Source organism: Lissotriton vulgaris, chromosome 7, assembly GCF_964263255.1.
Source record: "Lissotriton vulgaris chromosome 7, aLisVul1.2, whole genome shotgun sequence".
In the NCBI taxonomy this organism is placed as follows: Eukaryota; Metazoa; Chordata; class Amphibia; order Caudata; family Salamandridae; genus Lissotriton; species Lissotriton vulgaris.
In genome coordinates this window covers 756,409,237-756,436,546 of record NC_141695.1, presented here as the reverse complement: position 1 = coordinate 756,436,546, position 27,310 = coordinate 756,409,237, and the positions used below count along the sequence as shown (strand labels likewise).

At 44.2% G+C, this 27,310-nt stretch overlaps 1 protein-coding gene across 2 annotated transcripts in view; it reads right to left on the bottom strand.

Annotated features, from left to right (window-relative positions):
• Positions 1-27,310, bottom strand: part of COG1 (component of oligomeric golgi complex 1) — a 181,753-nt gene that overhangs the window by 39,180 nt on the left and 115,263 nt on the right. For both annotated transcript variants that reach the window (XM_086930983.1, XM_086930984.1), the window contains exons 7-8: positions 10,694-11,491; positions 2,886-3,032 (exon numbers count right to left, since the gene is read on the bottom strand). In XM_086930983.1, the coding sequence (XP_086787109.1) occupies positions 2,886-3,032; positions 10,694-11,491 (945 nt within the window). The remainder of the gene's footprint in view (positions 1-2,885; positions 3,033-10,693; positions 11,492-27,310) is intronic.

Here is a 27,310-nt window from a genome sequence, read left to right as displayed (position 1 = left end):
CTAAATTCTTAGTCTTAGTAATTCCCTTCTTAACTAGCAACAGTGCAACCTATCAATGTAAGGGAAATGTTGTTCGTTTTGCCACGCGGTGACCATTAAGCGTACAGAACTTTTGCAGGAGGCACTCTTGGTCCTGTGCTCTGGAGATTTCTTTTCCCAGGGCCCTGAGTTCTCTTTTATCTATCTCAATTTGGTGAGTCTGAGGACACAGCTTAACCCTCAACATACGACATGCTTTACTATTGGTAGCTTTTATGCCTTTTGCTCATGTTAGCTCACTCTTTAAAATCTTGCTTCTGCACTATCGAAAAATCTTGAAATCTTCTCCCGTTACCTGGCACTGACAATCGTAATAGGGCCATGCAAGCTGTTGTACTCCATGAGGCAATTCCCAATTCCAATCTCACTGCCTGAACCACTGAAGATTTAGGCAATGAGAATAGTTTTTTCAGGGTTTTCCCCCTCCTCAACGTCCCACCCGTTTTTGCCACTCAGATATAGCAATTTAGCACCATATAAAAATTGTGGTGGTACCATTGCTGCGTAGGCTTGTAAGACTGGCCTATCTGACATTTCACCATAATTACCATTGAATTTTTTCAATCCATTAACCGATGCTGATGCTCTGAACTTTAAAGCGTTAAGGTGGGTGTGCCAATGCAGACTTTTCTCGAACCACATCCCTGGGTACCTATATTCGGCTACCTTTTATAGCTTCTCTAATCCCAGAAACCATGTGAAACCTATTTTCCTCCGAACGAAGCATAGAATCTTGGTCTTGTCCATATTGACAACTAGTTTTTTTTAACCACAACATTCCTTCAATCTATTTAGCTTTCTTTGTAGGCTGATCTCTGTTTGGTCAATTACAACAAGATCGTCCGCATATAATAGGCATGAAATGTGTTTCCCATCTAACTTCGGACTTACCCCCTTTCATTACCCAGAATTAGGGGTAAGTCTGCAATAAATAAGGATGAGTTGTATCCCTCCACTGCTGACAATCTCTAGTTTTTTCTTTGGAGTTGCACCCTCATGGCAGCACTTCCAAGCAAAGAAAAATTATACCTTTTCAGCTCTTTTCTAAAATATTTTAGGATATATATATATATTTTTTTTTAACTTTTCCCAAAATATTCAAGGACTGAATTCAGAATAGTAAATAAATCTCTTTGACTATTTGGGGGAACGTTGCACTTTTTCCAAATATTCTACAACTGGGGTTGAAATAGGAAATTTCCCTATTTCCCTTCCCAGCATTAACAGAACCATTTGCTGCCCGAAAGGCACAACTGAAGGCATGAAGGTCAAATGTACAAATGGCGGCTATCTCAGAACAATTTTTCTTTCAGAAAACCGGTTTCAAAATGGATTCCCATGCGTGCTTGTGAAACAGAAGCCCTTTTGAAATGCTTTTTTCAAAAGACACAATATTCCAAGATGGACATGGATGTATCCCCATGTGAAGCATAACCTGTACTTTGGAATTTTTTTGGTACTTCTATTTTTCACCGTGCTTTACCAGCAAGCCCTGACAAAGCCCATTTATGCTCCTTGATAAAAAAAGAATGTACAGTGCCCTCCTCTGGCTATTCCTAATCTCACTGTCATTAATCATATCCTCTACTGCCTTTTCCCAGTATGTAAACTCAATAAACTGGGGTTTCATGTACAATCTAAAAAGCATACTTACGGATTAGATAAATAATCCTCTACTTCTAAAGCTGTGCAAATAATTCCCACCTCAATTCAGGCATAGGCTACCGAAGAGCAGGCTTTTAAATGACAAACAGAATGGATGTTTGCTTAACTATGTGATGAGCTGCTTCAAATATAAAATGCATAAACTGAGGTTAGGGCATCGTTTTTTACTGTGTGGCTTAAAGTGTAAAAATGGTCACTGAAATGTGTAGCTCGTTTAAGTGATAATAAAAGCTAGAATTAATAATTTGTACCAGAAACCCCAAAAATCTCAAGGAATAAGAAATCCGTCCATTTTTGCTCGTTTCCTACAAAGACCTGGTACACATCTTTACTTGATTCAGAACAGAGTTCTGAATCCTGCTCCACAACTGTGAAGCACTTAAACACTCTGCAGTGCTCCCTGTACAGTAAGAAGTAATCATCAAGCGGTTAAGCTGTTGTTCTATAAAGTGCAAAAGTTAATCCCAAGAACCCAGCAAACCACCCACGGTGTCCTATCCTTGTGCTCATGTTTTCAGAAAGATTATTTTCAGCTCCGTCCTAGGAAAAGTTCAAAATCCACTTACAATGACCCGACCGCCATCCCCCCACGCCCAAAAACAATATTTTCTGTTAGAAATACACAATCCTACATGGCCATGCAAACTATAAAGTTACAACTCTAAATGGGGAGCTTCAGTCCCCGTCCTTTTTTGCCAGTTTTAGGGTTGGAAAAATACAACTTTGCAGAAATTTATGAACACTTACATGGAGGCCACGATTGTACAGACAGTGCTTTCCGTTTGTAATAAGTACAATCTTGGCTTGGCAGGCTGTTACAGTTGCATAATCTGCTGAAAGCCCTTCAAAGAAGAAGTGCTGCATAAGACTGAGTGTTTACAGGAGAGTCTAGCAATAATGCTCAAAATCAAGGTTTTTGTGGAGAAATCCTGCCTTGCTTACAGCTAGGAATATGACAATTTCCAAAGTTTCTTAGTGTCTCTTCAAGCTGAAGGAGGCCTTCCAAGGCTAAGCCGAAAAGAGGACTATAGCTTATGAAAAGGCCATAGGTCTAGATCTGGGGTTAGTTATCAACAAATTAAGTGACACCGAAAAACAGTTTTGGCAAACCCAGAACCATCCAACTTAAACGAAGAATGAACTTTTCAACCTCACAAAGAAATGTTCAGAATGAGCCATACCTGGACTGGAAGTCTGATTTTCGAAGTCACTGTTGCACCCGACTCGGTCTCCTCCTGAATTTCAACCTCATCCCAGTTGGTGGCAGTAGCCAAAATGGACCTCGCAGCCTCCTGGAGTAAAGTCTGAGTGAAACTATGAACCAGCACCTGGGGAGGAAAAATGCAAATTCAAAAGGGAGGGCCTATCTGAGGCAGCTAATGAGATGATGAGAAGGTTTAAAAATGTGTCCATCTTTCCACAGAAGGGCACAAAACTCAGAAATGCCCACATATCAAGCTTGGGAATTGTGGAAGTCTCGCTGCAGTTTCAAGAATATCAAAAGATATCTGCACACAAGGTTTACAGCATATTGATCATAATTTAAAGTACCCAACATACAGTGGCTTACCTGGAGGGGGACAAATATGGACATCAATTTATGAATTTGAGGATTTAGAACCTTTGCTTAGACCGATGAAAGTTACTAAGGTAGACCCTCTGAACAATGTGCATGAACATAGATTCCTCCTAGTACCTATGGTGAAACACTTAAATAAGGGCAAAGGGTGGTATGGAGATGATCATAGAAGGAAAATGCTACTTACCAGTATGCATCTGTTCTTGGCATGTAGAGCTGCAGAGTTGCACACTGTGCATAGATCGCCACCTAGTGTTGGGCCCGGATGTTTGCAGTTTGTGGTTGTCCTGAAAAGTTCTTTGGAAGTCACGAGATAGGCGACTCCTCCTTAGGACCACATTGCGCATGGGCATCGGCTCATCCCCAGATTGTTTTGCGCCATTAGGGAAATGATGGAGCTTTGCAAGGAAAGGAAGGATGCCCATGTAATTTGTATCTAATTAAGATAATACTGAAACAGACAAGGGTAGCCGGGGAGGCGGGTGGGTATGTGCAACTCTGCAGCACTACATGCCAAGAACAGATGCATACTGGTAAGTAGCATTTTGCGTTCGAGGCATATGAGCTGCAGATTGCACACTGTGCATAGATTGTATAGCAGTACCCACTCTTAGCGGTGACCACCCCTATCTGTTGTAGTAGTTTGGAATAATGTTTTGAGAACAGCCTGGCCCACATTAGTTTTGTTTGCACATCTACACAATAGTGTTTTGTGAATGTGTGCGGTGGAGACCATGTAGCTGCTCTGCAGATGTCATCTAGGGTAATGCTCCCTAAAAATGCCATTGAAGCCCCTATTTTTCTTGCAGAGTGGGCTTTAGGAGGAACAGATAATGTACGTTTAGCTTTGTGGTAACAAATCTGTATGCATTTGACAATCCATCTAGCTATCCCAGATTCTGAAATGGGATTACCCTTGTGTGGTGGTGAGAAAGACACAAAAAGTTGTTTTGTCTTACGAAAAGGCTGTGTCCTTTCTATCTAGTATAACAATGCTATTTTGACATCGAATGTGTGAAGAGCTCTTTCTGCTACTGACAGTGGCTGCGGGAAGAAAACGGGCAGTTCCACAGATTGATTGAGATGGAATGGAGAAATGACTTTGGGCAGGAATTTTGGATTAGTACGCAGAACTACCTTATTTTGATTCATTTGCAAGAAGGGTTCTTGAATGGTTAGTGCTTGTAGTTCACTAACTCTCCGCAGAGAAGTAATAGCTACTAGAAAAGCAACTTTTCATGTTAAAAATTGTAATTCACATCTGTGTAAGGGTTCGAAGGGAAGACCAATTAGCCGTGTGAGAACAACGTTTAAATTCCACACAGGTGAAGGTGGTACTCTGGGAGGAATTATTCTTTTAAGGCCTTCCATAAAGGCTTTACTGGCAGGCACTCTGAACAAAAGATAGAACTTGTCTGTTTTGCAGATATGCTGCTATTGCAGCAAGATGTAGTCTAATAGACTTATAGGCTAAGTTACATCTTTGGAGATGCAGTAGGTATCCTATGATGTGTTGAATAGACACATCTAGGGGATCAATATTGTTGTTGTGACAATACATCACAAATCGTTTCCACTTGGCTGAGTAACATGACCTAGTGGTTGGACGTCTAGCTTCTTTAATGACATTCATGCAGTCTGGAGGAAGGTTCAGATATCCAAATTCTAGGACTTCAGGAGCCAGATCACAAATTTGAGCAGAGCTGGGTCCGGGTGTCTGATCTCTCCACGGTTCTGTGTTAAGAGGTATGGAGACAGGTGCAGTTTTTGGTGCGGTACTACAGACAGTTGTAGCAGTGTGGTGTACCACGGTTGTCTGGCCCACGCTGGAGCAATTAGGATGAGGGTCAGAGAATGCTGCTGTAGAGTTTGCGTACTACTAGTGTGGCATGAGTGGTAGAGGTGGAAAAGCGTACGCCAATGTGTTTGACCAATTCATCCATATCGCATTGCCTTTTGACAGTGGGTGTGGATATCTGGCGGCCAACGCTTGGGCATTTTGTGTTTTCGTGGGTGGCAAATATGTCTATTTGAGGTTGTCCCTACATCTGAAAGAATGGCTGAAGACCTTGCACATGAAGTTCCCACTCGTGGATCTGTTGTGTTTAACGACTTAACAGATCCGCTATAGTATTTTGTACTCCCGGAACATGCTGGGCTAGGAGGAATATGTTTTGAGGTATAGCCCACCTCCATATTTCCTGTGCTAGTTGGGAGAGTTGCAGGGAGTGTGTGCCTCCCTGCTTCTGTATGTAGTACATTGCTTTCATGTCTGTGCGGACTAACACAGCGTTGTTTGCTACTTGCTTCTGGAAAGCTTTTAGTGCTAGGAATATCACTAGTAACTCCTGATGATTGATGTGGAGTAATTTTTGTTGCGGTGTCCACCTGCCTTGCATTGTGTGTTGCAGTAGATGTGTTCCCCAGCCGCAGATCGATGCGTCCGCAGTCAAGATTATCTGAGGAACTGGCTCTAAGAACGGTCGTCCCTTGGAAAGGTTTTTGGTGTTCCTCCATTGCAGAGAGCGATGAGTCCGACCGTCTACCAACACTAGGTCTGTTAAGTGACCTTGAGCCTGGTTCCATTGACGTAATAAGCACTCTTGTAGCGGACGCATTCCAAGCTTTGCATGGGGTACTATGAAGATGCAAGAGGCCATCATCCCTATGAGTTGCATGAACACTCGTGCTGGGAGGGAATGTTGTAGCAAACTTTGTTAGAGGAGTTTGCATGCTGGCTATCCTTGCTGGCGTGGGATAAGCTAGCGCTGTTGAGGTGTTTATTGTGGCGCTGAGGTACTGTTGTACTTTGGATGGCTGTAGATGAGACTTGGTGTGGTTTATTGTGAACCCCAAGTTGTGGAGCAGTTGGATGGTGGTATGAGTGTGTTCCACGCATTGATTGTGTGAGCTGGCTTTTATGAACAAGTCGCCGAGGTACGGGAAGACATGGATGTGCGGTCTTCGTAGATGCGCTGCCACTACTGCTAAGCACTTGGTGAATACTCTTGGTGCTGTTGTGACTCCGAATGGGAGTACTTTGAATTGATAGTGCTGCCCGTCCATTACAAATCTGAGATACTTCCTGTGAGCCTTGTGAACGGGAATGTGGAAGTATGCGTCCTTGAGATCTAGAGTAGCCAGGAAGTCGTTTTGCAGCAGGAGCGGAAGGACTTGTTGGAGTGTGACCATGTGAAAATGGTCTGACTGTATGTATATGTTTAGCGGTCTGAGGTTTAAAATAGGTCTTAGAGAGCAGTCCTTCTTTGGAATCAGAAAATATAGAAAGTAAACCCCCTTGTTTTATTGGTGCAGAGGAACTGGTTCTAATACTACTTCTTGCTTTAACAGTGATAGATGTTCTTGTGACATTGGACGCTGTTTGGGGGGGTAGATGTTAGTTCTAGACAGTAACCTGACTGAACAATTTGTCGCACCCACCTGTCTGATGTGATGTTGATCCAGGCAGACAGGAATTGTTGAAGTCTTCTCCCCACAGGAGTGGAATGTTGGGGGGGGGGTGGGAAGGGGAGGAAAGTCATTGGGTAGGGGTAGCGGGAGTTGTTGTTTTTGCCTCTGCCTTTGTTGTTGTTACCCCTGTAACCCCCTCTCTGGTAGCCCTTAGTGAATGTGGATTGACCATGGGTTTTGTAGGAAGTGGAGGGACTTTCTGAGGAGTAGCCTCTAGTGTTGCCTCTGTATGAGGAGCGACGAAAGGAACGTCTGGGAGTTTGCTGCTTCAAGGCTCCCATAGATTTTGCTGTATATGTGTCTTTTTTTATTTTTTCTAAAGACACGTCAACATTTGGGCCAAATAAATGTGTCTCATCAAATGGCTGATTAAGGATGGAGTTTTGTACCTCAGGTTTAAAACCTGAAATACGTAGCCAGGCATGTCTACGTAGTAGGGTGCTGGTATTGATTGCCATTGAGGCGGTATCTGCAGCGTCTAGGGCATAACAAATGGAAGTATTAGTAATATTTTTACCTTCCTGTATAAGTTCATTAGCCCTGTTTTTGTATTTGTCTGGTAGGTGCTGCATTATGGACTCTAGTTCATCGTAATGTGCCCTGTCATATCTTGCCAGCAACGCTTGGGAGTTGGAAATGCACCAGATGTTGGCTGCTTGTGCCGCTGTTCGCTTGCTGGAGGCATCAAGGAGCTTAGATTCTTTGTCTGGTGGTGAGGCCTCACCTGATGTCTGGGAATTACCATGTTTACGTGCATTAGAGACTACTAGAGAATCTTGTTGTGCTGGACCTTTAATATAAACTGGATCTGCAGGGGCAGATTTATATTTTTTCTCAATGCGAGGATTGAGGACCCTAGCCCTAAAGGGATCCTTAAAAATCTGTTGAGTGTTTGAGGACACCCTTAAGCATTGGCAAAATGGCAGTAGACCTTTGTGTGTTATCAAAAGTGTCTCATAGTAAATCTTCCTCCACTGCATCGGTGTGTAAGTCCACCGCATGATATTGTGCAGCCCTTTGGACGTAAGGCACATCAAGGGTGTTGTAATCATCCCATGGATTAGGTGATGGAGGGGGACTATTGGTCCCTGCTGGGTCGTGTGCACCCCCACCTGGGTCATTAGAATTTTTGTCTACATCATCATCTGGATTAGTAGATGGTGTAGGTGAATGATGTGGTGGAGGAGGAGGAGGAACAGTATGGGGAGGTGGTGGAGAAGGTACCCTTAATGGAGAGGTTGCAATGTCTCTTCTTTGGAGGTGCTGGCGCCTCAAGTGGTCTCTTCTTCGAGCGGAGAGTCAATTGTCCGATTTTAGGATCCTTTACAAGAGTTTTTGTTTGGGATCCGGTGTAAAAAGTTCTTCTGAGTAGGGCAAATCCTTCGGCGTCGAAGTTTTCGGTCCGTAGGTTTTTTCGGCACCGAGTCAGTAGCTGGTGTCGGGTCTTTTGGCTTAGGAGTGTGCACTTTTGAAATGTCTTTTACCGGAACCTGTTTTTTCGGTTCCGGGTGTTATTTCGGCTCAGACGCCGGTGAATCTGGCGCTTTGGGCGGTTTTTTACTCGGGTCAGAGTGCGGTTTCATCATCGATGAGCCGCTGCCAGTCTTTGGCGCCGCGTGCTTAGGTGTCAGAGCAACGGTCAGCGTGGTAGAGGAAGAGGGCTTCTTCTTCGGTGTGGGTATAGGATTGGCACCGGGAATAGGCTGGCTCGAGCACGAGCCACCTGAAGGCTTAGTGGGCTTCTTTACCGGGCCCGAAGGTGGGGCATGGGAAGCAGTGTCTCGGTGTGCACCCGGGCCTGAAGGTGAGGGTGTGACGAAGCCTTTTTTGAGGGTGTTGAGGAAGGGTTGGGATCGACGGTCTTACTTACGACCCGTTAAGCTGGAGTGATGTCCTCGACATCGGAGTCTTCGGCATCTGAGGATCCGATACTCTCTTCGCGTGCTGGTGTTCTGGCACGTCGACGCCCTCTTCAAAGATGTCATCGGGGATCGAAGCTGACGAGCGAGCCATAGTTCTCAGAGCTAGTCGGTCCCGAATGGTTTTCTTGGAGCGGAATGAGGCAAGTCTTTGGCCTCGTGCTCCGGTGAAAGGCAAAGGTTGCACACCTCAAGTAGGTCAGTGTGGGGAAACTTCGACCCACATTGAGGACACTTCTTGAATGGCATCCTTTCCATGAGCTAGAAAGTAAGGCCTAGGTAGGCCCGAAGGCCTTCATCGACGACCGGAATCGAAGACTTCGAAGTGTTAGAAAATCGCGTCGATGTGTAGCGCGATCGAAACAATACCGTCGAACTGGGTGAGGATTGCGCGTTCCAAACCGGAGCACAGGAAACACATCCGAGCCAGATGGCGGAAAAAAACAATCTGGGGATGGAGCAGATGCCCATGCGCAATGTGGTGCTAAGGAGGAGTCACCTATCACGTGACTTCCAAAGAACTTTTCAGGACAACAACCAACTGCAAACATCCGGGCTCAACACTAGGTGGCCATCTATGCACAGTGTGCAATCTGCCGCTCATATGCCTCAAACCTATTTTTTCTTCTGAAGAGCGATCTGTTCCAATTTTTAATTTACATTCTCACCCCTAGGATACTGAAGTTGTTTAGTACTTACAGTAAGACCAATTACTAATTTTCATACTTCTACCCAGTGGCACTATACATAATGTTTATATGTGACATTTGTAGCACTAAAATGATTCTTTAAATTCTGTACTACTCATGAAATGCCATGTGTAGCAGTCCACTTTAAATCTGGAAACAAGATCAACAAAGGCTGAGCCTGTACTTAATAAAACCATGAAATGATCTTTGAATGCAGATTCTAGCTAGCACAAGTGACTGAGTATGGGCAATACTAAGAGGCTTTCTTGAAACTTGTTTTAATATAGTGCTTGATGTCTTTATCACAGCTCTGTAAATAAATTATATCACTTTACTTCGCTGCAGTTATTATACAACGTCCTACATAATCAGTCCTATTGAGATTAAAAGTGCATCATGAAGGTTGCACACATTTTCACAGTGAATGCCTTAACATAGTAAGCTCCTTTCCCATCTCTAAAATTACTGCTATCCAATAGTCAAGGAAAACAAAATAAAGAGGAAACACTTAAGGCACACTTTTCTTTTTCATTGGTTCTTGATGATCTCATTTTGTGAAGTCCTCATTGTAACTAGTAAACAAATAGCATACAAACTGATAACATGCTGTACCGTTCTAGCAGACGACATGGGAACTGCAATGGACATAAGGGTGGGAGATCTGAGAAAGAACCAATTTCAACTCTGTTCTCTGGTTAGAAAAAGGTGACCCGGATGACAGTCGAAATATAGGTACCAGATAGGACAATGAACATTTACCAGAGGACAAAAGATTTTTAGTGGCCAACACCAAGGGCGGATACTGAACAAGGTGGATTAATGGCTTAGACGAGAGTCAAATAAATGACTGCTGCTCACTTACTGACTCCAGCAAGATTTCAGTAATCAGTGACAGCAAGTAATGTCACTGTGGAGGTGGTTCAAAAGACTATTCAAGGAGTTCATGGCTTCAGTCTGGTTATGGCAGGTATCTACTTATCTACAAACTGCAATCACGACTGACAACATTTATGAAAATGTCAGCAGAAATGCAAAAGACTGATGAGCAGGATGTGCGAATGACCCATATTAAGTACATGGAAGTGACAGAGAAAGGGTAATGTTGTAGTAAAATGTTTGAGTTAATTAACTTTTAGGGAACACCATATCAAGCGGGTTCCTACAAAATCACTAAGGTGAGCGGAGTATTTACATAGATAAGAACATAGCCACTCTGCAATCCAGCAGTCATCTATTTCTTTGTGAAAGCATTCGCTACATACATTAGATCTAGCAGATACTCCAGTGTCTCCAGTGGACCAGGCATTTCGGACGCCAAATGTGCTACTTACTTCCACAACAGCAGAGCTCCAGATCCGATAGGCTGCCAGGCTTTGGTGCAGAAGTTTATCCTTCACATCCTGCCACTTAGCCAGCACTGGGTCCATTTCCTGCACTTTGCCCTTTCCAACTTTTTTTGCTGACCGATGCTCTCTTATCACTGGGTCTAAAGAGCCAGACTTGCCCAGAATGCACTGCTTCAAGTGAGGACAAAGCTTCCCAAGGGATTGGCAGAGTCGAGCCATGAAAAGGACAGCCCCCAGTTTAGCATCTTGGCGAGAGTCCCGCTGCCCAAGCAGGCTAGCTCCGGTCCTGGCGAGTTCTTCCGCGATGCAACTTAGGATATGTTCAATGCAGGCAAGGCAATGGCTTTGCAGCATCTCTTCCACTGTCCGAGCATCGCCGTACCTGTCAAACGCGGAGTGTTTCCCCATTGAGGGGGCTTCACTGGTTGTTTCTTTGGGATGTGGAGCGTCATAGGGAAGGTAGGAGAGAAGGTCGTCTAATTTGACCTTAAGTTTTGCATCTAGGGCAGTACAAAAGTTCTGGACACAGGGGGTGAGGGCATGAGCCTTCATTGAAAGACCGCTTTTGGCAAAATGACTGCGACTGCTTACGTTGATCCATGCAGCATCAGGTAGCAGATCACTGGAGCCCTCTAGCCAAAGAAAGGAAGGCACGTTGTATTCAAATTGAATATGTTTGCTGGGTGTACCACTGTGAGACTGGGCCTCAAGTTCATGCAGAGCGGACATGAGGAGCTGTTTGCTGGTGCTGGTAATGGAGTTAAAGTCTTCTTTTGTTAGAGTCTAGAAAAAAAGAAACATTGAAATTATAGTACAAGAAACATTACATGTTATTTTAGTAAATTGTTTTTTCCCCCATCAAATTCCAACTTTGTTGTTTACAGACACATTCATTAAGTAACTCAGATGCCCTATTCCAATAACAGAGACATTATATATTGCAAACTGTTGGGTGCATGCATAGCATACACATTCTCACCAGAAACGCCTTAATTTACTTTAACATTGTACTCCATTTACTAAAAAAATATCAGGGCTATTTAAAGCAGCGCCAATTGAAGAATACTTGCATGCTAAAGAAAACTGTGAAAAGAGGATCTGCTGGTTACCCATGTATTTTCTTTTCTTGCTATAGATAAGTAAATTACAAGATGATTTGATGAGGAGTAACGCAGTAAGCCACGCACAAGGGGTCAAGGACTGCCAGTGCCTAGGCATCCTAGGTAAAATGTGGGTATACTGTATCCGACGCAAAAAAGTATAACAATTAATAACAATAGAGAAGAAAAAAAGAGGTCTGCTTTCGAAAGAACAGCCTGAAACGAGAGTAACCTAATCCTTTCTTTGGGTGCTTAACATGGGAATGTGTTGCTTGTAACAGCAGTTTTAACATCTTAACAAAATTACAGATGTATACATTGTGAATAATTCTGCAATCAAGCTGTTCTCCCAAGAAATCAGGGTTCAAACCCTTCAGGGATGTGACATGGTACTGCTTGACTGGAATGTTCTGTGAGGAAAAACCCCTCAGAGACAGCAAAGCTCCAGATCTGCGTTGAAAGTGACGAAAAAAGGTAAGTGACGTTCTATCGAAGCGTGCTCCTCATAACCTTGATAACGTCACCTGATGTCACTTCCAGCATCAACTGAGACTGGCTGGAGCCTTTACCAGCAACTTGAGAGCTTTTAAGTTTTCGAGATCCAGTCGGATGCCCGGGGTCGTTGTACAGGTTTGGAATCTGCCGGCAGAAGTATCCGTCAGAGCTAGTTTTAGTACAGCATGAATCTACTACAAATGCACATTGACTATGAAGCAATACACTTCCTATGATGAAGGTGGATATATAGGTGGAATAATAGAGACTAACTTTCCCAAAATCATGTGCTTATCTACTGCTTCTTGCCTAGTACAAATATCTACCGAAGAAGGTTTTGGGATTGAACAGATGTCAGCGTGGTAGCTTTTAATAGCTGTGGCAAAAACGTTTTACCAATAGCTGCTGCTGCTGCTTTTTCCATATGGATGAGCCTTGGATCCCATTAACATAGTTTTATTACCTTGTAAATAAGGAAATGTTATTTACTTCTAATTCCTCATGTATTATGGGTATTTTCCTAGAACTCACAAACAACATCACCTATATGCGGGATCAGAAACACATTTTAAATAGATACAATTTATGAAAATAATTTCTTCAATAAATCCTGCCTGTGGGAAGCGATATTTTGTAGTTGTATTAATTGTTTTTAAACAAAAGTAAATAGGAATCAATGTCAGACACTACAAACTAAATTGGAATACAAACATCAAAAGCAATTGAAGAAGAAAAAAAAAAGGAAACAAATAAGCAGGTAATGGTTCCTCTTGGCAAAAAGCTGCCAAATACGGAAATGTTGTCAGTGCCCTTATAAGTATTTTAGAAGACGCACGGTCTCATATTGCAAAACAGAGTCAGATAAGCACTTACTTGTGACAGGACTGAATTAAGACCTAATAGCCACAATGTCAAAGAGAAGGGTATAATATTTATGAATGAAAAGAAAATATCCATGATTAAGAGCTAGTATTATACGTATCTTGTCCTTATACGTCGAGATGTTCTTTGATAATCATCAACAGCAGAACAGATTAGCCATACCCTCTTATTATATGGATAGGTTAAATAGAATCCTCCCAGGCAAACAAGTTACTTAGAGAGGGTTGCCATAGAGTCAGTCAATACATTATTACTTTTTGGCAAAGATGTGGACAGATTTCCTAGTGGTTAATATACAAATGCGTGCTTTGAGAATGTACGAGCGTTAAGTTCATAATACACAAAAAAATTAATTTAGACACATTACTAATCCTATTGAGATAACAATTGAGGGCTCTTTACATTTTAAAGAAATCCAGAAATTTGTTTTTGCTAGAGAGGCAAACTTAGAAAAACAGAAAGGTAATGAAACTATCAGGGTCATGTGAAAATCTGGCATTACTTTGGGATCATATCGAGTATTTAAGGGTACTTTGTTTTGAAGCTCTGTGTATGGCTAGTGGGCATCAAAGGCCTTAATCTTACCCTTCTGGCCAATGTAATAAGCATTGACAAAGCCAATCAGTCTCCCCTTATTGCTTTGTCAATAGACTTTTTTTGCTGATACTGCTCAGCATAATCAAAAAAGAAAACAATTAAAGGTGATGCAGAACAGCATTGGCAAAAAAAGTGTGATGATGCATATGCCTGCATGAGTTATTCATGCACACGAGTCAAGTGCTACAAGATTTTGCTTGGCATCCTGGATAGAAGATATGGCATGCACAAAAGCCACCTCTATGGATCTTGGGACAGCAAAAGATCCACAATTTGAATGGCAAGCTGAAAACAATGAGGGGCATTATAAAACTGCTTTACTTCAATTTTGTTGGTAGAGCATAGAGGATAGGAAACGTGTAATGACAAGGAGAACCTATTGTAAGATGATTTGAGCACTTCAATCAATCAAGGCATTTGTAGAGCTCACTACTCACCCGTGAGGGCCTCAAGGCGCTAAGGGGCGGGGGCAGCTATTGGTCGAACAGCCAGGTCTTGAGACATCTCCTGAAGGTCAGCAGGTCCTGGGTCTACCGCAGAGGGGCGGGGAGGGTGTTCAATGTCTTTGCGGCGAGGTGGGAGAAGGATCCGCCGCCGCTGGTCGATCGGCGAATGCGTGGGACGGTGGCGAGGTCGGCGGAGCAGAGCTGGCGGTTCGGGGTGTAGAAGGACAGTCGTTCGTTGAGGTATGCTGGTCCTGCATTGTGGAGTGCGTGGTGAGGAGTTTGAAGGTGATCCTCTTGTTGATCAGGAGCCAATGCAGATCTCTTATGTGGGTGGTGATGTGGCTGTGGAGTCCAAGGATGAGGCATGCGGAGGCGTTTTGTATAAATAGGGAGTCTTTTCCGGAGTGTGGTCGTGGTTCCTGCGTAGAGGGCGTTGCCGTAGACCAGCCTGTTGCTGACGAGTGCTTGGGTGACTGTCCGCCTGGTTTGGGTGGGGAGCATTCAGAGGGTGTTGAAGCAGGAGGAGGAGACGGCGTTGACTTGCTGGGTCATAGAGAGAGTAGAGTCCAGGATAAACCCCAGATTGCGTGCGTGCGTGGTTAGTGGGTGTCGGGGCAGCTCCCAGCGAGGTAGGCCACCAGGAGTTGTCCCATGCGGAGGGGGTGGAGCAGAGGATGAGGACCTCCATCTTGTCTGAGTTCAGTTTTAGTCGACTGGTCTTCATCCAGTCTGCGACTGCCTTTATTCCCACGTGGAGGTTGGATTTGGCGACAGGTGGGTCTTTGGTGAGGGAGAGGATCAGCTGCGTATCGTCAGTGTATGAGATGATGTTGAGGTGGTGCGCTTTGACGATGTTGGCGAGCAGTGCCATGTAGATGTTGAAAAGGGTCGGCCTGAGGGATGAACCTTGGGGTACGCCGCAGGTGATCGTGGTGGCTTCGGATCGGAACGGGGGGAGGCAGACTCTCTGGGTTCTGCCGGTGAGGAAGGAGGTGATCCAGTCCTGGGTTTTTACCCCGAATCCCTGCGTCGTGGAGGCGTGTGCGTAGGATGTGGTGACAGACTGTGTCGAAGGCGGCCGAGAGGTCCAGCATAATGAGTGCTGCAGTTTCGCCCTTGTCCAGTATGGTCCTGATGTCGTCAGTGGCGGCTAGGAGGGCGGTCTCGTGGCTGTGGTTGCTGCGGAAGCCGGATTTGGAGGAGTCCAGGACGTTTTTCTCCTCCGGGAAGAGGGCGCTGAGTCAGTTTTGGGAGATTGAGTATTCTGTCGCAATGGCTACGGAGTACTCTCCACCAAACTGAAGGTCCGCTCACCTGATTTACAGTTGGAGCAGACCTTATGTATGTCAGAGTCACTCTGTCTCAGTCGCTGGCAAACTTCTTGGAGGAATTAAGGGCTGTCAGAGGTTTGGTCATTCGACTCCCCGCCCGATTTAGAGTGGGCAGTCGAATGGTCAGTTTTCACTCTCCCTTACCGCAGTGCAAAATACGGTGGTAAAGGACAGCAAAAACGTATAAACAACCCCCACACAATGAGAGAGTTTTTCCATGGCGTGGGAGTCTTTGAGATTTAGTATTTGAAGAAACGACAACTTCTTAGAAGTTTGACAGGCAGCCTTAATGGTTGACCGAGCTGTCTCTCAGACTTTTTTACTCACTGACCGGAACTACCTTGATGGAGGTTCCGGTCAATAAATACAATTTTTCCACTGGGCTGACAGACAACTCTAAATTTGGAGAACCAGTACTTTGTCAGGGTAACAGAATATTCCACTTCCTCAATCTGATGGAGTACAATCCATATATTGAAGTTAAATCAGGCCGTTAGTCCTTGTTCTCTCTCATTCACAACTAATTAGGAAAATGCTTGTGAAGCAGGCATAACTGAAAAAACGTTTCTCTGCTCCAAAAGAATTTGCAATTCTCCATGTGCAACCCTCCAACTCTGCACATTTGAGCTCCTGCGCCATTAATATGATTCACTACACACAGTTCTAAAATATTTTTCAAACAAACAAAGTTGTAGAACAATGAGCTGTTTATGGGGAGGACTTAAGAATTTTGAAAGAAGCAGAGCAGCCACTAATAGTACTGGAATTGCTGTGAACATAATTATTGCTTACAGTTGTCCCTCCCGCTAACCTTCCAAACTAGGAAATACTGACTTAAATTAAAAACACTAGAAAGCGTGAATTCTGCATTGCCTAGTTCAGCTTAAAACAATTTCATTTTGCCAAGGTATAAGCTTGAAATCTGCATCTATGGCAGATTATGTGTCCAGAGTAATCTACAGAAAAATCATGCAGAAGCTGCTGCTGCCCATGAATATCTGCAACAGTGCAATAGGTCTTTGAATACCAGAGCACTGTTACAGTCTATCTGCCTGGGTATAGCAGCTTTAGAAGTGACAAATAGAAGCTTAACCCCTTGGGTGCTGCTGCGATTCTGCGCCTGTGTGGCGTTTTTTGAAGTGGGCGGGTTCATGACGGCCCCCAGCCGTCATCAGCACACGCCCATCGTGATGCATGACGGCTGGGGGTCGTCATCAGCATCGAAGGGGTTAAATGCCGAACCCTGGTGTTCCCTTCAGATAAAACAGCGCAGTAGAGAAATTTAAATTGTGCAGAATTTCTAGCCCAGCCACAAAAGCACAGGGCACAAACCGAAAACCTGAGTCGGGAGGCAATAGTCTTTACTGAAGTAAAACTCCAATTAATACCCAAGAATGAAAAGAAATAACTATACAAAGGCTACCATGTTTTGCGAAAAACAAAAAGATTCTTGTTGAGTACCATGTCAAATTCTCAGGATGATCTGAAAAATGATCCGTCTGCTTAATGAAAATAGCAATAAAGGATGTGTAAAAGGCATTATGTTCAGGGATCCTTTTGCCAGAGTTTCACTATCAAATAAGGGTGTCTTACAAGTCAGCAGCTAAATGTAACATAAGGCCATGTGATATAGTATCTTATGCAAAAGAAAGTTTCAAAGTAGATTGAAGGCCCACGGACTACTGGATAAACATAGGATGAAGAGGTGGCTGTTCAGTCACATAATGCTTACTCATTAATTACACAAACTGAGCTACACAAAGTGCAGTTCTACAATATGAAATAGCCTGCTTGCAGTAAGTACAAAACTCAGCAGAAAAAACTGCTAAAAAGCTTGAAAAATTAGATGGTGTTTCAAAACTGTTAAAAAAAACTTACACTCCTGACGGGAGCAAACTGCATCAACTTTAAATCTGCTAGCCTGGTTATGTTTTAGAAGGACAGATTAAGCTTATTTTCAGGACACAATTACTACGTACCCCATCTCTAAACATTAGAGCAAGTCAAGAAGGCAATTTTACGGTATTCAATTCTGATGAAAATGTTGAACAATGCCGCAATAATCATAAAGTTCTTGCTTGTAGACTTATCACTTGAGCTTCAGAAAAGCAGTAAAAAAGTTCCCATTAAAAAAAACAGAAACCTTACGCTGCCTAATTGACTCTTCATCATGCCTGGGCGACCCCATATTAGGTCCCTGGATCACACTTCAAGGCGACTGAGGTGAGTGATCCGTTCATTCTTGTGGAACGGAGGCCTGCCATGAATTGTGGAGAAGTGTGGCTCACTGGTTAGAGCAGGCAGACCCTGAAGCAGAGGTCAGACCCGGGACCAGGGTTCAATTCCCGACGCGGCAAGGTCTTGAGCTCAAATGTCCACGGACTCGACAATTCTCGCTTCGGTGCCTGACCTAATCATGGGTTCACACTCTGCAACTCTGGGCATTAAGCTTGGTTAATCTCCACAACGGCCCCCTGCGGCGGGATGCCTGGCTTTCACCTTGGGGATGCCCTGTAGGGGCTATCTCACAGGGAAAAGCCAGGACGGGTTCCCAAGGCAAGCGCCGAGATACCTCCCCGGTGATCGAGCGCTCTATAAGAACATACAAAAAAAATAAATAAATTGCACTACCCAAACTAACAAGGGGCTGGTACGATGCCCAGAAATACTACTGGGCAGCACAATGGAGCACACTTGGCCTTCCTCCCACTGACGGAGCCACCATTCGGTATGGATAGATCTATGTTGGGACCCCGTGGGTACCTGAAGGCACTGTACGGGGGGGGGGGGGTCTGAGGGGGGGGACTAGGCAGGGAGACTTGCCGGATCCAACGTGGCCAGTAGTGCAACTATGGCAAAAGTTTGCAGTGTTCCTGGGTGGAAAAACAAGGTTATGCAGGCAACTACAGTGTGCCCAGAATTTGTGTCCCAGAGCAGAGGCAACCAGGATTTGATCAATGGGACTTCATTGGAATCGCTGAATTGGGCGACATTTGGACTCTGGGCAAGATCAGCCCCTGGTCAGACCTGCAACAATAGTATCAGTTGGCGCACTCTGAAACGTACAGGTATGTGCAAATCCGACATGCTCGCAAAACGGTCCTACCAAGGAAAATGGACCTCCCGGAATACTCGCCACTGGTGGATAGTCTATTGGAGGAATTTATGCCCAGAAAGGACACGTCACTAACCTACAAGAAAATACTGAATCATACGCCAAATATCTTGAAACCGTTACGGGAAAAGTGGAAGCAGGAGGTGGGTGGCTTTGAGGACGGAGTGTGGGAGGAGGCCATTGCAGCCTCTAGAGAGGTGGACATACGATTGGTGTTTAGACTAATCTAGTTACGGTTCTACATCGCTCCTTGTATGCTCAGATGACTATGGTTAAGAAGGGATGGTCAAGGGATGCCATTTGCCTGTGTGGATGCGGAGAGATGGGCATGTTCTTTCACATCTTCTCGGCCTGCCCAGTGCTGCGGGGCTTATGGGCTGCAGTGGTATGGTGCCTTGAAGAGACATGAGGTGAGGACATAAACATAACCGTGCAGAAATGTGTTCTGAACATTTGGGGAGGGAGGGGATACACACATCATCAGGGCACAGCAGACATGGATGACAGTAGGTCTGGTGGTGACCAAGAGAAATATCATAGGGATTGGTGCATGATGGCGGCACAGGTGGTCTATGAGGGTTGAGGTTGCCCCAGGAAGTGAGGGAAAATCTGGAATGGATAGAATGCCTATAGAGGCCAAATTTGTAGGGACACAGTCCGGCGTGAAGGGGCAGTCATACAACCCAGGGACAAATATGGGAGAAATGAATGATGAGTAAAGGGTGGTGGAAGGGATCAGTGGGTGGGGATAGGATGCTTGAAGATGATGTGAAGTATAGGACATTCTGGTTTTGCAGACTATGGTTGCACTTATACTTTCAATAAAAATATATATAAAATAAAAATATGTGTGTGCCACAATGGCTAACAAGCAATGCTTACAGGATAGCTGTAGAGGACAAAAATGAAAAGGCAATCAAGATGTTATCCAAGAAATCAATTGCCAGATTCAGATTACGCCTCTGGCACAGCGATACATTTTCATTTTTGTTTCCTGACTTTTCTCCTTATAAACGTGATGGCTAAGTGTTCTGGATTAGTTGATATATTTGCTAAGTAGTTATGCAAGAACAAATCCCTCAAGTTCATTGACAGTTGGAACCGTGAAGTACTATACATTTCCACAGAAGAAGCTAATAAATGGCCCAATAAGAAAACAAAAAATGTTGTTTCAAACTAGTTCTGTGAACCAGATTTGGCAAGGCCAAAACAGGGCTACAGCAATAAACAATAACCTGTTTTAGGTGCCTGAGGATACTATCGAAATTGAAGGGATCGAAGAGGATCTACTGTAAGAAATGCAGGCTTATTGACGCCAATGACACTCATAGTTTGTCAGCTGCCCCTCTACTCAGCCTTGCTGGAAGGATGTGTGTAAGTTTATGACGGATTTCTTGCATATGCATTTGGAGGTAAACCTTGAATTAATTAATTTTGGAGTGTCACCTGAGATAGGAGCCAAGCTGAACTTTAGTAGTAAGTTGGTATTTTATGTAATACTATTGGGGAGGAGGAGGATCTGCAAATATTGGACCCCCAGACAGCCACCTACAAAGCAGAATGGCTTGACTTGGCTCTCTATGTATATGAGATAGAGACAAACCGCTGGGCAACAAAAAAAGTGAACAAACTATGGTTCCCCCCGAAATGTCGGCTGGAAAGAAGGGATGGTAACGGTTTAGAACCGGCCCAGGTCGGCACCATTAACTCTGCTAGAGTCCAATGATTGCAGTCACACGGGGTAATGATGTGGCAGTCAATATTTACCCTCTGCTTTCACCGGAATGCAGTCATCTCTGCTTCTTTTGAACAGGGCAGGACACTCTATAAAGAGGAAGGAAGCTTGGAGGTTTCAGAAGGAACAAAGGAGGCATAGGAGGACCCAAAAAAAGTTTTTAAAAAAAATAAACAAACAAACTGGTGTTGCAGGATCTCAACTTTAGAGGCGTTTCAGATTAAATATAGTAAATTAGGGTTGACCAATTAAGAAAATTACCGGACCACTCCAGAATATAAATCTACAGAAAGTCCTAGGTGTTGAAGATGAACATTAAAACGTCCCGACTGAGGTGTGTAGAGCATCCTGAGGTCTGTTGAGAACGTATGTCTCAACATTTCTCTTCTACTGAAGATGGGACACAAAGAGTACATTGCTGTATAGAGAAAAGTACCAAATCTTGATTATTTAAGCCAATGAGAAGGAGTTCCTGCTTGCTGGTTAGGGTGGATTTGAGAATCAAAAATGGCCATGAGCTCAAGATGGTTGAGATGCATGTGTGTTCTTTAGAATTCAGAGGACATTCCACGGTCAGTGTGACAGGAGTGAACAGACTGAAAGACTTGCCTGAAAAACAAATTCTTTGTGGACTGCGAGAGACGACTGATCATTCCCATACCCCCAGATGTGGGTGTGACCCCACGCAAGAAAGGAAATTAGCCAGTAATCTCACACTACTCTCTTTGGGCTATGCACATTGGAAAAATAGTGTTTGGTGAACAGACTTGCCATTGAGCTTGTGCATAAAAAATATTAGAGATGTGCAGAGTTTCACATAAATCAGTACGCGCACAATAGAGAATTCTGATAATGTGAATTTATTATACCCTCATTTATTTTAGGATACATGAATTAGGATTGTCATGATTCCAATTCAAATACTAGTAAAGTAAATAATACCAGAGGAAAATAATAAAAATATTAAACATTATATATATATATATATATATATATATATATATATATAACAGGCTAATACCATCTATCCTACTGCTGTATCATACCTGTTGATCTATGCAAACTGCCAGCATACTTTGCCGCAGTCAGCATTATCAGACCGTTCCTCCTTTGCTGTCTTTGGACGGCATGGTTCCTAGGTGTCTAGCAAGTCTCCCCAATTTCACTAGCTGAAATCTAGCTACATAGTACTTCAGGGCATATAATGACGTAATGGATGTGTACAAAGCGAAGGCAAAAAATAAATGCAGCGTTTCAGAAAGAGGACATTTGCACAAAAATGATTGCAAGGGCAACATAGATCATAAAAATTTAATTAGATAGGAACGAGCACCAAAACACTGTTAAACCAGATGCTTTGTTTTCTTAGTTGCCCACTGTGCCTCCCACAGCTTACAGGGGACTTTGCAGTTTTTGCAATGTCTACTTCTCCCAGTAAAGAGAGGAAGCAGCCTGATCCTTCAGTCAAGTTAGCTTAAATAAAAACAACAAAATTAAAAATTGTTGTTGATTCTCTCCAATCAATTATAGGGCATGTGTTGTTGAATAAAGGACACAATTGTTTTGACTCGCTTGCACTATACTGATAATGAACTATTTTGCTTTGTCTGACTAACACACAATCAGTGATACTCATTAACAACCCTCACATACTTGCAAAGCAATTCCATTCTTCAAATGTGTTACCTTCTGTATAACAAATCTCCTTGGGTCACTTTGGACACTGAAACCTTTTAGTTTTAGTCACTCATAGCTTTAAGATCTCAGATGGATTTGTCCATTTTGTATGTTGCTAGGTCACATTACGAATCCCATGAATCAAAATGTCTGCACGCAAAAATGGACAAGCGATTAATCATGATGAATCTTCCCGCTAAGGCTGAAATAATTACAGTTATAGGAAAGAGAAAGCAAGAATGTGCCATATCGGTGTTCTGTTGGCCAAAAAGGGTAGAGCCTGGTAAATGATTTAGTATTTTTTTTTTTTTTTTTTAATGATGGGAGATCCTGATTTGGGCTTCGAACGGTTAATGACCGCTTACAATGTCCAATCAATCAACCAACCAATCAATCAGCATTTTTAGAGCGCAACACCGTCACCCATAGGGATATCTGGTTGCTGTGTCTCTGTCGAAGAGCCAGGTCTTGAGTCGCTTTCTGAAGTCTGCCAGCGTAGGGGCTGTACGTCGCTGGATGGGAAGGTCGTTCCAGGTCTTGGCAGCGATGTAGGAGAAGGAGCGGCCACCACTTCGGCAAATGCGGGGGTGCTATGGCGAGTGAAGAGGAGAGCCGGTGTCTAGGGGGTTGGAGGAAGTTAGTTCAGCTGATTGTTGATGTAGGCAGGTCCTAGGTCATGGAGGGCTTTGTAGGCGTGTGTGAGGACCTTGAACTGGCATCTCTTCCGGATGGGGAACCAGTGGAGATCCAGGGTGAGTCTGGCCACGGCGTTCTGTATGGTCTGGAGTCTTATGAGAAGCTGGGTGGAGATGCTGGTGTAGAAGGCATTGCCGTAGTCAAGGGGGCTGGGGACGAGGGCCTGCGTGACGGTCTTTCTGGTATTGGTTGAGATCCATCTGAAGATTCTGCAGAACATGCAAAGTGTGTTGAAGCAGGATGATGGAACTGCGCCTACATGCGTGTCATGGTTAGTTGGTGGTTGAGGATGATGGAGAAGTTGCGTGCATGGTCAGTTCGTGTGGATATAGGTCTGAGTTCTGCAGGCCACAAGCTGTGGTCCCATGCGGAGGTGTTCTTCCTGAAGATCAGTACTTCAGTTTTGTCGGAGTTAAGTTGGAGGTAGTTATCCCTCATCCATTTGGCTACATTGGTCATAGCATTGCAGAAGTTGGTTTTGGCGTTGGAGGGCTCCTCTGCGATTGAGAGGATCAGGTGTGTCGTCTGCGTAAAAGATTAGTTTGAGTCCGTGGGATCGGACATCTGCGAGAGGGTCACGTAGATGTTGAACAGGTTGGGACTGAGGGATGATCCTTATGGTAAGCCGCATAGATTATTTTTGGGGGAGAGGGATGTAGGAAGGCAGTCGGATGCTCTGTGTGTGTCATGTAATGAAGGAGATGGTCTACTTGAGGGTATGTTGCTGTATGTTCTATAGTTTGTTGATGAGGCTGTTGTTGGAGACTGAGTAGAACACCGCAGAGGTCAAGGAGGGTCAGGGCCACAGTTTCTCTGCGGTTGAGAAGTGTTCTGATGTTGTCTGTGGCGACAATCAATGCAGTCTCAATGTTGCGATTCCCACGGAATCCTCATTGTGAGGTGTCCAGTATGTGGTTTTGTTCCAGGAATTCGGTTTGCTACTGGTTGATGGCTTTCTTGAGTACTTTGGCCGGGTAAGGGAGCAGGGAGATCAGATGATAATTTTTTTAGATCACTGGGGTCGGTTGAGGCTTTTTTGTTAGGAGGGGTCTGATGCCTGCATGTTTCCACCTGTCTAGGAAGCTTGCTGTGGAGCTGGAGATGTTGAGGATACTGGCGAGTTGGGTGCTGATTGGGTTCGTTGTGAGGTTGTAGAGGTGGTTGGGCTGGGGGTCGGTGGGTACCCCAAAAGTAGATGGAAGATAAGATGGCTGAGGTGGTTAGGATGGTGAGCGTAGACCAGGTGGTAATGTTTGCTGGCTGGTAGAAGTCGCTGGGGTTAAGGGTGGCAGGTTGGAGGTTAAAATGGTTGTAGATGTGGGTGATCTTGCTGTGGAAGTAGTCTGAGAGGGTGTTGCAGAGTTCTTGGGAGGGGTGGATGGAGTTCTCTATGGCTGTAGTGTTGGAGAATTCTTTGACTATTTTAAAGAGTTCCTTTGTGTGATTGGCCTTGGAGTTTATGCAGGAGGTGATGGCTGCTTTCTTCTTTAGAACTTTTTTTTATTGAAAACAAGGCATGACATAAGAATAATCAAGTTGTTCACAGATTGGCAATATTTGGTACATTGTGAGTGATACATGAAAGCATAATTAATTCAAAATAACAGTGACAATTTCTTGTAAAACGCATTTAGGTCTCATTGAGAATATCCTCCCTCTATCTCGGCGGTTCACAAATCTCACCCCTGTGGACATTCCATTGCCCCCATATTTGCGTCCATTTATTCAGGCACCCCCTTGCTTCGTAGATGCACTTTTCCGTGACCATACCCCAGTCCATAACCTTGCCCCATTCTGCTATATTTGGTGGGCTCTGAGCTCCCTAGTCTCGCAATGTTCCTTTTCGTCACCATAAGCCCCAAGGTAACCCACATTCACTCCCTGAAATTCAGGTCAGTAGGGCCCCACACATTCAGGAGAGCCATTTTTATATTGCAATCAATCTGCTGCCCCAACGCTTCCTCCATCAGGTGCACCACCGCCTCCCAATATTTCTGGATAGATGTGCATTCCCACAGGGTGTGGACAAAGGTGCCTTCCAGCCCACATTGTCTAACACAGCCTCCATCTGTACTATATCCCATGGTGACCATCAGGGGCCCAGACAAATAGGATCGATGGAGAAGCTTTAACTGTACCAGGCGGAGTCTGGATGAGATTGCCACCCCCCAGGGGAGTCCACGGCAGCCAGTTACTCCTAGTCGTCCAGTCACGCCACGTCGTGGTCCCACTTAGCCCTCAAACGAATCAGGGGGATCTGTCGTGTTATTAACTTTTTGTAAATAAATGAAATGGCCTTTTCGGGTAGGTCGCCATCTAGAACTACGTCTGAGCGGAGAGGACTCGGGAGCGTAATACCCTTAGGAAGAACCGCAAGCAAGGCATGTCTGATTTGGAGATACCTGAAGTGCTCAGACAGGGCTAACTCGTATTCTTGCTGCAGTTCTGAAAATGGGACCACTTCACCTGCCTGCCACAAGTCACTCACCTTGGATATACCTATGAGGTCCCAACGATCGAAGGCCCTTGAACGAATCAGTCTGCCCAGTTGCTCACTCTACCAGAGGGGTGTAGCCTGTGTGAGTTTCGGCTCCCTACCTAGGCTTTTGGAAGCCGCTTTCCACACATGCTCAGCATGTCGTGTCGGACCTGTCAGAGCAGGCCTCGATGTTCGCATATAAAGAGCCCCCTCAAAGCTGCCCCTCGGGGAGGAGCCACCTATCGATCTGAAAGGCCAGGTCTCACTGCGGACTATACATACATAGGTTGATAGTAGTGATGCCCAATACTATTTCTTTATATCCAGGAGTCCTATGCCCCATCAAACAATCCTAGCGTGAGTTTGTGTGTTACAATACGAGGTGGTTTACCTTCCCACAGCAAGTCCAGTAAGATCCAGTCGAGGTCTCTGAAGTACGCAGAGCCAACCGGATGTGGAGTGTTTTGTAGCGCATATAAGAATCTGGGAAGTGACATCATTTTGAATAGGGCCGCGTGCCCCAAGAGGGACAATGGAAGTGACGTCCAATTTAGGACATCTGATTTAAGACGCACAAGAGGTGGCAGGAGATTCGATCGTAGAATCTGCACAGGTCTTTAGAGACACAAATCCCCAGGTATTTAAAGCCATCCTCTGCTTCCATCAGTTGACAGCCCCGAGGGAGTGAAGGCCGCTTGCCATAGAGGATGTAAAGCACTGATTTGGTCCAGTTTTTTGAATAACAAGCAAATCTTCCAAACATGTGAAATATGTCCAGGATCACATTGAGGAAAGCAGCTGGGGAGGCCAGATAAAGCAAAATATCATCCGCATATAGCGATATGCGGTCCTCTCATCCAGATGTCCATTTGAGGCCCTTTATAACGGGGTCTTGGCAGCAGAGGCTCAAGGGCCAAGGTAAAAAGAATACAACATAACGAGAATAAGAGGATCTAAGGGAAGTTTTTTAAGACCTGCCCAGGTTAACATCCCCTAATAGCCAACATGAAAAACCAAATAAACCTGGGGATCTACTGTAGAGTAAAATATACTCTGAATCAATAAGGCTTACACCTAATTATTTGGTGCAAGGTAAACTACCTTAAAGTCTTGTGAGAAGTGCTCCTAACTGAACACACATAACCACCAGCAATAGTAGGTGAGACCCAATGTCCATAGATGGATTCCCTTCAAAGTCTTGTTAATTATCAATATTATCATATGGTCATCCAAAGGTTGGGACGGTACGTCTCTAGATCATTGAGACAGTTTCCATGCCCACCATGAAAGACAAAGTTTCGACCCGCAATTACTTGTAGACCATGCGTATGACCAAAAAATGGGAACATGTGCAGTGCAAAAATAATATGAATGTGAAATTAGTGATTAAAAGTAGAATAGAGGACAAACAGCGAAAATTCTTTAATAGCTATTGGTCTCTTTCTGATTAAAACCAAGAACAGCGCAAAAAAGCAGTTTCACCAAATAGCTGCATAAGGGCCGACATGTTTCTGCCAAACAGGGGACAAGGTCCTGAGGCTTTCATCAGGGCCTCTGTTCTAAATAATTCTTGCCACTGCATGTGCATGCTACATATAAATAAACCATATATTAAATCGTGAATAAATCAAACATTAAAGGATATCTATTACTATTCCTCCATGTCAAATGGTGTATTGTTCACCTATAATAAACAAAAATGGTGTCAGTGCATTGGATATAACATTATTCAAAAATACAAATTGAACCTAACATTCAAAATTCCTTACTCACCCATAATGACAGGGGATAGGACCTCACCTCACCTGGACCAGGCTCAGGATAGAGGAGGCCAAGCGCTGTAAAAGTAAGGAATAGGGTGCTTGATACAAGAGGAGGACATCTAGTTCTGCTCCTTTCTACACCCAAGGGCACTATGGGGCCCTTGGGTCTGTTTCTACACCTTTTATATCCTTGAGTTTTCTATTCTTGAGTGGTTTAGCTGCATCACCTACTAGGTAAGCGGCTATCTTCTAAATATGTGAAACTAGACTTCCCTATAGTGTTTAT